The sequence below is a fragment of the Echinops telfairi genome, unplaced genomic scaffold (genome assembly GCF_000313985.2).
Source record: "Echinops telfairi isolate 266 unplaced genomic scaffold, ASM31398v2 ScPeMD7_7465;HRSCAF=8503, whole genome shotgun sequence".
Classification (NCBI taxonomy): Eukaryota; Metazoa; Chordata; class Mammalia; order Afrosoricida; family Tenrecidae; genus Echinops; species Echinops telfairi.
Genome location: NW_022111365.1, coordinates 5,749,332 through 5,760,358, shown reverse-complemented (window position 1 = coordinate 5,760,358; position 11,027 = coordinate 5,749,332). Strand labels below are relative to the sequence as shown.

The 11,027-nt window shown below is 41.5% G+C and overlaps 1 protein-coding gene across 1 annotated transcript; it reads right to left on the bottom strand.

Moving 5' to 3' along the window:
- Positions 1 to 3,663: 3,663 nt before the first annotated feature.
- On the bottom strand, positions 3,664 to 9,766 carry ACRV1 (acrosomal vesicle protein 1). Its single transcript, XM_004714186.1, has 6 exons — positions 9,724 to 9,766; positions 8,569 to 8,637; positions 8,321 to 8,508; positions 8,197 to 8,278; positions 6,337 to 6,456; positions 3,664 to 3,788 (listed from the first exon to the last, which is right to left on the bottom strand). The coding sequence occupies exons 1-6, from the start codon at positions 9,764 to 9,766 to the stop codon at positions 3,664 to 3,666; spliced, it is 627 nt and encodes a 208-aa protein (XP_004714243.1).
- Between the last annotated feature and the right edge of the window lie 1,261 nt (positions 9,767 to 11,027).

Genomic DNA, 11,027 nt, shown 5'->3' with positions numbered 1-11,027 from the left:
AGCTAGATGGCCGCTTGTTTATCTTCAAGCCTTTAAGACCCCAGGTGCTGTCTTTTGATAGCCGGGCACAATCTGCTTTTTCATCACATTTGCTTATGCACCCATTTTGTGTTCAGTGATTGTGTTGGGAAGGTGAATGTTACAGAATGCTGGGTTATTAGAACAAAGCGTTCTTGCATTGAGGGAGTATTTGAGTAGAGGCCCAATGTCCATCTGCTACCTTAATACTTTGCATATAAATTCATGTACATAGATCTATTTCCCTGTTGTAAATATATTTACATATATACATTTCTGTATTTAGACTTCTGTAAGTGTCCTTTGCCTCCCAGCTCTTTCCTCTATTTCTTTTTACTTTCCTCCTGTCCCACTATCATGTTCAGCCTTCATTCGGGTTTCAGTAATTCTTCTTAGCCACATTGCCCTTGATCAATCCCCACCAGGCATCCTATGCCCTTCTCTCCATCAATTGTAGATCACTTGTTCCCTAATCCCTGGGATGGTTGACACCCCCCTACCTTCCCCCTTTCCCTCTCTCCTGTGCGGTTCCGTTTTTTTCTCCTCTGGTTTGTTTATCCTGCCTATCTTAATAGACATGCAGAAACAGTAATAAACACAAAAATAAGACAAAGCAAACAAAAACAAAAAAGCCATCGACGAAAAAGAAAAGCCTATGAATTGTTCCAGGTCTGTTTGCTTACCTCTAGGATTGTGTTCCGGTGGAGTCTGATGGAGTACCACACACTGGTTCCAAAGTCTATTTTTGGTTCCTTGGGAACTTCATTGCTTTGCTCCTTTTGCTGCTCTGTTGCATGCCTTGGTGTTTTGCCCTGGTATAGTGGGGTCAGAACAGACACAACTCCTGCACTGTGTTGCCAGTGTTGTCCCCGTAGCACTGTGGTTTAGTGAGGAGCCTCGTGTCTCATGGTGGGCCTGGCCCTATGGTCCTTTCTGTGCATTGGCTACTCTGAGCAGGAATATCGTCCTCGGGGCTTGGAAGGCTAGGATGTGTTCCACTCTCTCTCCTTCCCTCTTCGTTTGCTCCTGTGTACTTTGTGCAGACGCTCCCCTCTCCCTGAACTGTAGCTTCAGTGCTGTCCTCTGAAGTACATTCGTCAGGGGGTGGGGGTGGATTCCACATAGTTGGGATTAGAGCCGGCCCTGCAGACCTCTATTGGTTCACTGCTTCCTGCTGGTATTGCTATTTTAATTGTTTTTAAATTTTTACAGAGTACAATTGTCTTTTTCTTGATATAGAATTCCAAGATTAGACTTAAAGCCAGAAGCCTTAACCATAAAAGAAAAAAAAAAGATAAATGAAACTTCTACAAAAGACATTGGTAGAGGTACCCATATGATTTCCTCCATACTGTCATTGAGTTCATCCCAATGCAGAGAGACCCTCAGGACAGCGTGAACTGCCCCTTTGATTATCCAAGACTGCAACTCTTTGCAGGAATAGCAAACCTCATCTTTCCCCCGCAGATCGGCTGGGGTTTGAACTGCTGACTTTGTAGTTAGCAGACCAACTTGTAATCACTATAGAGCCTTCAAATGGAGGCACGTGGGCCTTATGGCTAAAACGCTGGACTTGTATGATGGTTGATTTAGTCTTGAAAGTATCATTTGGCTAAAATTCAGAATACAGTAAAAAAAACACCTCAGATTGAGATTATGCAATTTTTAAAAAGCTCTATACACTTGCTCCTGTAATCAAGTGAAATTTGTAACACAACACATAGTTAAATAAAGCCTCCCTATGTCACATTTCCCTATTCATAAAATATAGTGCTATTTTTCCGACCTACCCTCCTACACAATTTTCTGAGGACCAGATGCAGTCATGTATATGAAAATACTTTGAAGAATATAAGAACTATTATGTAAAAAGTTTTGCTATAAAATCATAGAAATCTTTATCAAATAAAAATATCAAAATGTTAAGCTATTGTTTATTGATATGCTCTCCACCCTAGGCTATATCCTTCTGAAGGTGTGTTATCATCTCTCTAACCCTTCCCCATAGATTTTTTCATTCTTTATACCATGTCAAAACATCAATGGACTCAATTATGTACCTTTTAAATACTTTGAGTTTTGGGACCAAAAGCAAATCTGAAGGGACAAGATCAGGGCTGTGGGTGGGATAAGGGCCCCCTCCCCCTCCCCCCAAATTCCTGCTACCCAGGATGAATGGGCAGATGCTCTAGTTACTGCTCCTGGGAGCACGTTTCCTGGCCTTTTCTTCACTAATGCAGTTTTCCGTTTTCTTCCCCCCCCCCTCCGTTTTCTTAAAACTTCTTTATAATAAGCCCCCATAATTGTTCTGTTACTGCGAAATTTTACCAAGGTTACCCTTTTGGATTCCTCAAAAAAGTCACCTCAATCTTCCGAATTGACCTCTCTGCCTTGAATTTAAGTGGCCCAGCAGATCCTCTTGTAAACAGTCTCAATTTGACCTGTTTTTATAAGGCAAGCTAATGAAATTAAGACAAGTGTGTTTCTGAAAAACTTGTCTGCAGCTAACCAGATCACTGAAATATGCTTAAGTGCTTTGTTTGGAATAAACAGGTACATATATGAACTAGTAGGAATCCTAGTGGCAATACCTTTTTAACTTACTTTTATAGCATTTCCATAGCAGCCTAGTGGCTACATGTCTGGCTGCTAACTACAAGGTCACCAGTTCAAAACCTCAGGAGAAAGATGAGGCTTTCTACTCCCATATAGTCTCAGAAACCCACAGGGGCAGTTCTACCCTGTTCTACAGGGTCATGAGTTTGCATCAACTTGATGTCAGTGGGTTTTAATTTTTTTATAGCATGTCTATTTACTCCTGTATGCTGAGCAGATAGTCCAATAGCTTTGTATGTGTGAGAAAGGCTGCTACGTACTTATTTAGCAAATACGTAGCTAATCACTAGTTTAAGAGTGGACTGTTACAGACTAAAAGCTCTCTGAGAGTCAAGAAGGGTGGAATTTTAGACACATGTAAGTATGAGAAGAGGCAAAGTGGGTCTGGAGAAGTAAGGATCAGAGAGGATGACATACAGTATTATTTGAGCACTTAAAAAGGTGTGCCTACTTTACATGCCCTTTTGTTGTGTCTGCCCTCGGGGACCTTTCGCTTTCACCAATATGGAATGGTTTCAAAAGGCATCCAGTATGTGAAAGGAGCCCTGGTGATGCCGTGGATTAAGCACCGGTCTGCTGATTGCACAGTTGGCAATTCAGGCTATTTACTACCATAAAGATTTATAGTCCCAGAAACCTTATGGAGTAGTTCTGTTCTGCCCTACAGGTGTAGAAATCACTTGATGGCTGTGGGCTAGTATGTGAGGTATAAGGAAGCTCAAGTTGATGCTGCAACAGGTAGGAAAGGAGATCTGTAGTCTGACTTCTTTAACCATGCAGAATTTATTGAAAAGAAATGTTGGGAGAGAGGACAGGAGGAGTAGGGAAGACAGATGAGCGGGTAACAGGGAATGAATAGGAAGACAAGATACATGAGGGCTTCCGTATTTGAGAATCTTGCCTAGGACTCAGGCAGAGGCAGATGTGATTAGCTGTTGATTAGGGGAAATAAATAAATATCAATTGTGCCCAGAAGGGTGATGTTGGAGGCCTTGAGTCAGAGCAAGAAGCAAGGGAGGTCACAGACTTTTAGATCTTGTTGCAGAAAGATTGATTTCGACAGCATATAATTTGCATCCTGGTTCCGTGGGAGAAGAGGTTCATTGATGGGCACATGTTCTCACATCCCTGAACCATGAATTGGAGTTTTCCCCCTGTAAAGAAGAGAGAGACACTATAGTAAGCAGAAAGCTTTTCCCCCTAACCTTAGCTTTCACCCATATCCCCATTGTCCCCATGTGAGTATGGCCAAGTGCTCCCCATTTTTATGGTTCCTTTCACTGGGCCCCTTTGTGATCTTCCACCCATCAGCAGCCCACTCCTTTCTGATCTTCGATTTTGTCCTCTCTACTGGTTCCTTTTTGGCTTACTAACATACTCAAGTTTCTCAACCTCAAAACTACTTTCTCCTTTGAGCTCATACCATTCTCTCCTTCAGATTTGGATTTTGTGATTCAAAATCCGTGGATCACAAGGCTAGCGTGCTTCTTCTCTTTGGCCTTAGCTGATGCCTCACTTAGATGGCTGGCTAATTTCTTCAGGCAAGCCATTTCAGTTTCTCTTTTATTAGTAAGGTTAAAAAACAAAATAACTCCAAACCTTTTCAAAGTTATTGTGAGGATTAAAATAAGAAAATATATTTTAAAGCGTCTAACACAATGCTTTATCTATATTGCTGCCATCAAGCCAATCCACCTCATAGTGGCCCTATAGGATAGGACAGAACTGCCTCTGTGAGTTTCAGAGACTGTAACTCTTTATGGGAATAGAAAGACCCTTATTGCTTCTGGCTTGATATATAGCAGGGGTTTAATAAAGAACTATTATTATTAACGTCCTCATCGTCACTCCTTTGTTCCAAAAGCCTCAAACTCCTTTAACTGCTATCAAAGTCCTTATGGGATCTGACTCTAGCCTGTCTGCCCAAATTTATCTTCTTACTCCCTTACTCTCCTACGCTGAAAAGACTCCTTAGTATTTCCTCTTTTATACTTGGACTTCTCTGATTTTTGTTTCTATAAATCCTTTACTATCCTTTCTCATTAATTGCGATGAAACGAAATCAGCAGTTCTCAATCTTGACTGCACATTCGAACCGCTTAGGAGCTTTAATTATTTATTGATACCTTCGTTCCATCACATCAGAGATTGTGATTTAATCTGATACAGCCCAGCATTAGACTGCACAGATTACCGGCTTTTATTTATTTATTTTGGCTCCAACAAGTTTATGTTCTCACAGTATAGAGCCTTGAAATCCAAATGCAGACCTCCAGCTTTTGAAGGACGTTTTCTCTCTGTGTTGGCTCTGGAGGAAGGTCATTGTCTCTTATAAACATCTGTTCATCGGGCATTTCTTGGAGATCTTCGTGTGCCTTGGCATCAGTCTTCTCCTGGGTCTATGAGATTCTCACCACAGGGACCCCAGGTCCACAGGATGTGTTCCATTTCTGTTTCTTCTTGATGGAACATTTTCTGAATGCCACCTCCTCCTGAGGTTTCCCTGCACCGCTAAGCTTCCTTCTCTTGAACTTCAACACTTTATGTGTGCCTTTCTTATGATATTCTTTCATATTCTTTGTTTCTTATTTAAAACTGTAACCTCAGTGCTTTGAATAATTAGTTCCTTCCAGTTCAACCCCCTGGTGAGAATGTACTTTTCCACCCCAGATATACTGAAGCCGAATTGGGATCTGGTTAAAATGTAGACTCTGATTTAGTATATTTGGGGTGGGAAGGCAAATTCTCAGCAGGGGTCCAAATAGGAATGAACTGGTTCAAAACCCTGCACTATCTGTTTGTGCAGTCAATATCTGATTCAACTTTCTTTAAAGTCTCATGGTCTGTTTCATTAATGTTTATTGGTGGATGAATGCACCTTTGTAAAAATGTGGAGGAACCAGACAAACCACCAAGGAAATCATGGTTGAAATAAATAAGATCCCTAATTTTAGGTATGATGAGGGAGTATAAGTAGAGAAAGATGTAGGAATATTTAGACCTGAAGACTTGTAAATAATTGTTTATTAGTATATTTGGTTTTTCAATATTCACCATATAAGGGCCTTTCAAACAGTTGGAGGAAATTTTTTATTACCTTGAAATTCCATTTTCCATGAACTTTTTGAGGCCCCTTTTGTGTAGTGACGTAGTAGGTACTAGGAAGATATAGCCAAGAACAAGATAGTCACAGTCCTGAGCTTACCGTCTCTGGATCCACAGGCAACTTATACTTTTAGTAGGTTTCAGAAGGTCACACCTGGCTGACCAAATGCCCCGTTGTCCAAACCTTCACAAATATGCCCATTTCTACTGTCCACTTACTTCCCCCATCGAGAGTCAAGGGTTTCATGGCCCATCATCCAATCTCACCCTGTACATTTATTTCATGGTTGCTGCAGACTTGTGTCCCAAGGGTGACTGAGAAGAGAGAGCACTCGGGTGCAGAACTGTGCTGCCTGTTGGTATAGCTCTGTAACTTCGGCCTCCTTTTGAGAAGTATTCGATCTGAAAAGGACCTCCACTAATAGCTAAGATTATGCTCTTATTTCTTGAAAGACTAAAGTTCTCTTCAATTTCCAAGTTGCTGAGGAATCACCACTTGTTCTTTCTCCAAGCCCCTAACATCCTTCTGCCCCAGTTGGTGTTCAGGTTAGTTGATGTGTTCGCTGACGAAGATTGTCTCATGAAGTCACCACTTACCTTCAAAGATCTTCTTCAACATGCACTGCTGAGAATTCTGAGTGGAGCAGACGCCCTCCCCACGAAGACATTTTCCTTGCTCATTCATGTAAGAGCATGTATGACAACTCAGTCCAGCAGCTGAAAATTTAAGATTTAATACTAATGAAATTCCTTAATGAATTAGGTATGGAGATTTGAATCGGGGGAGAGATGATGGACAAGAATAAGTTGCTTGATACAGCACATTAATTTCTTGGTCCCTACTGAGAATGTCAGGATCCTGTGTCTTACACAGCATAGTTTCTCTGATGGTCCATAAAAAATAATGTATTGTTATTGCTTCATCTGTGACTTTTATTAATATGAATCTCAAATGTATCTCTATAATACTGATTTTCAGGCTAGACCGTATCCCCGTGGGATTCCTAGACATTTATAAATGTGGAATGAGTACAGGCGAGGCAGTGGCTCTCAGCCTTCCTAATGCTGCGACCCTTTAATACAGTTTCTCATGTTGTGACCCCCCCAACCATAACATTATTTTCATTGCTACTTCATAACTATAATTTTGCTACTGTTATGAATCAGGAAACCCCTGTGAAAGGGTCATTCGACCCCCCAAAGGGGTCGCAACCCACAAGTTGACAACCTCTGGGCTATGGGGTTAAAACAGACATGGATTTGAATCCAGTTTTCCAATATCTAGCCGTGTGAATTAGGCATATTACTTAAGCCTCACTTCTCATTTGAAAATTTAGGATAATACTTATTCAGTGGGCGAAATATGAAGTATTTGTTTCTGGTAATAACTTAAAGCATCAAATCTTGTGGTGTGTTTCTGTTCCTTGAACAACCCCATTTCAGCAAGAGTCACCAAATTGCAGTTGTCCAGGAAACTTATTCTGGATCTAACAGACAAAATTGTCTGCATCCTTTACTTTCCATGTTCAAAAACACCAGCTACTGTGCTAGACATCTCTTGACAAGGTCTGCAAAGTTATATGACCTAACAGTTTAAGAGGCAGATTTATCATGAGGCTAATAAAAGTCTTCAGGATTCTGCACAACCGTGAGCTACTTCTGGGGAGCATGAGCATTTTGTATTTGTCAGTTCTTATGAGGTGGGAGGTCAGGGCTGCTAGCATTTTGTATTTATATTATTTTTCTTAAAGAGAGATCTCCAAATGGTTTGACATTAGGGTCCCCACACAGCTTGGATCCTGCCTTCTGGCATTATTGTTATCTACCCTCCATATAGAGAGACCTGTTGGGGAAGTGTTTACTGTTATTTCCACTATTCTCTTCCTCCTCTAAAATTCAGGACTTCAAACATGTTCATCCCCATTCAACCCATGCTGAAAATTTGTATTTACATCCAGGATACACAAGATCAGAATCTATAGTTTAATAAGATACTCAGGTGATTTTTTAAAAATCATTTTATTAGGGGCTCATACACCTCTTATCACAATCCATACATACATCAACTGTAAAGCACATTTGTACATCCATTGCCCTCATCATTCTCAAAACATTAAACATGACCTGAGACTTTTAAAAATGCAGATTCTGATGCAGTATATCTGGGGCGGAAATACAAGTTATCAAACTGGGTCAAACCAAAATGAACTGGTTTGCAGTCCTGTTAAAACTCATGACCCGTACTCCACTTCCCGCCTGAAGTCAAGGCCTGGGACCCATCCAAAGGCAGCTCACCTGAAGACGGAGTGATTGAAGAGAGTGTGCCTAACGACGGCTCGCTGGAAGGCTTTTCACCAGAAGCCTGCTCTCCAGAAGCTGAGTCACTTGATGACTGGTCATTTGAAGACTTATCATTTGAAGGCTTTTCCGAAGGCTTTTCCACCAGAGATTGATCACCTGAAGATTGTTCACCTGAAGGTTGGTCACCTGAAGCCTTGTCACCTGAAGCTTTATCACCAGAAGATTTTTCACCTGAAACCTGCTCACCAGACTTTTCACCTGAAGCCTGTTCACTAGAAACCTTTTCACCAGAAGATTTTTCACCTGAAACCTTTTCCCCAGAAACTTTGTCGCTGGAAGCCTTTTCACCGGAAGCCTTTTCGCCGGAAGCCTTTTCGCCGGAAGCTTGTTCACCCACAGGTTGTTCACCAGAAGCTTGCTCACCTGAAGTGTTCTCGCCGGAGGAGTGGTCCGTTAAAGAGTGCTCACCTGAAATGGACTCATATAAAGCCTCCGCATCTGAGGGGTTTGCAAGTGGGAAGTACTCACTTGAAAGTTGGTGAATTGAAGCTTGGTGATCTAGAGAGCCAAGAGGCTCATCAGGCTGACCTGATGCTCCTAGGTTAGAGAGGGGAACAGGAGAGACATGGCACAGGTGAGAGAATGTCAGGAGGAAAGACTACTTTAGTTCAATAAAATTGTAATATATATGGAAAGAAAGCTGGGGAAAACATGCTAACCTCTTTTCTCAGTATTTCTTACAGTTTATGACTTGTTGCTTTATCATGTTACTGGCACATAGGAAGGGGCTTCAGAAAGTTTAGGGAGAAATGGAACGAAAGGATAATGATCCTCCCACCACCACCACCATCACCACACACACCACCACCACCACTACTTTCTGAAGTCCCCTTGTACTACCATCTGGTGGCAGTATATCTACACTTGAGAGGTCAATTTTTAAGTCTAACAAGGCAAAGAACTTAATTTCTGGAAGTCTATTGTAGAAAACAAAGATTGTCATCTGATAGCTCAGAGCTCATATCCTCTCTTTTTCCTACAGGAGGCAGGAGAGGACAAAGCCCACTAAGATTGTGAGGGAGTGAGGATGGGGAGTCCTGTAAAAGGAAATAACAGCATAATGGATCACACACAATCTTTTTTTAAAATCATTTTATTGGGGTCTTGTACAATGCTTATCACAATCCATACATCCATCCATTGTGTCAAGCACATTTGCACATTTGTTGCCCTCATCATTCTCAAAACATCTTTCCACTTGAGCCCCTTCACACACAATCTTGAAGGAGAGACTTAACAAGTCTCTCATGGCCCTGCTAGGTTCTGAGATGACTTTCTCGGCAGCATTTTATATTTCTATCCCTGACACATTGACCACATGAGGACCCCTTACACTGAGCTGGTTGGGACAAACCTTTATTCAGCTTCTAGAGAGACCTTTTTCCCCATCTTCGAGAACATCAGGCTCAAGTATATTGAGTGGCTAAAAGGACCACCCCAGATCATTGAGCCTCTCTGACTGTAAAGTCACATTTAGGAAGATTTGCCTGGTTTAGGAATTCGCAGAGGTGGGCTTGCGAAGCTATTCTTGATTCTGAGTCCAATTGGTTAAGGGCTGAAACATTTTAAAGGAGGCCCCTTATGTGTACACACACCAGTAGATATGTAACATAGAGGACTCACCTCTGGCAGACCCAAGCAGGTAAATTAGTAAGAGAAACCTCATCTGGATTTGGGAAAGCAGGAGCCCTGCTGTTGGGCACCCAAGAACCCTGAAGGAAACTGTGAGCAGAAACTCCCAAGAGTGAATCAGAGCATCTGGGGATTCTAGAATCACAGAGTCAGATCATATCTCCTCATAATGGGCTGTGCCCTGAGGTTCTAATGTAGCCTGTTGAGGTAGGTTGACCCTCTATCAGCCCATGGCAAATCCACCAGGGAAGAATGAAAAGTGTTTGCTATGTGCAAGGTGCTGTGTTGAGACTACCTGCCCTATCTTAAAAAAAATTACTAAAGTAATTTATACCCTCTAATAAATTTAAAATCACACCTACTCTCTTTTAAAAAGGTTCTTGGCATTGAAGGACGATTGAATTGATTATTTTCTATTTGCTTTACTGAATTAGCCTTTCTTTGTCATGATCTATACCCCAGAAGTTTGACCTCTATGGACTTTATTTATTTGGGGGTTTGATTAGATTGAGTTTAGACAATGGCTAATGTGAGGGTAGAGAGAGGCACAATGTTGACTATTTCCTGCCATAGTTATGACACTGGCTGGGTCTTTTATGACAGAGCTTCTTGTGTGTGGCCTTGCTTCCAAGACTCCAGCTTTCCACAAGGCTATGGTAACATGTTCTTTTCCCCCTTACCTCCGTAGGCCTAGAGATGATAATGGTCTCTAACTGTTGCTAGAACCTTAGTGTTTCAACTTTCTTTGTTTCCTTAAACCTGCCCATAGTCTTTTCATGCCCACCTATAGTAGTCATGGTTTTGACAAGAGACAGATGGCAATTCAAATGGGCATCTAGGGAGAGTTTACAGAAATGCAGGCAGGGCAAAGATATCAACAAGGGATAGTTGAAAGTTATACCATAAGATGTAATTTCTATCAAGGGGTAGCCAAGCAGATAAGGTGAGGCATCCACCTGGTATAAAGCTGATTTTAGAAGATTTCCCTAGGCCCCAGGTCCTTCCTCAATGCCAAGCACTCTTAGACTGCTTTGTCACTTGTATCACTGAATTTTAGATCTAGAATAGATTTGATCACTTTGCAATTATTTGTCAAGAGGACAATAATAACCCTGTCATCGGATTCCTGCCTTCTATGAAGGAGATTCAAGTCTGATTCCCAGCTGTACAATGTATAGTGGTTCTTTAAGTCATAATCTTTTTAACCAAAGGACTGGGTAGGACCACATAAAATAAGATGTATGGATCTTTAACGTTGGGATCGGCCAGTTTTGCCATTCTGTTGAGTTTTAAAC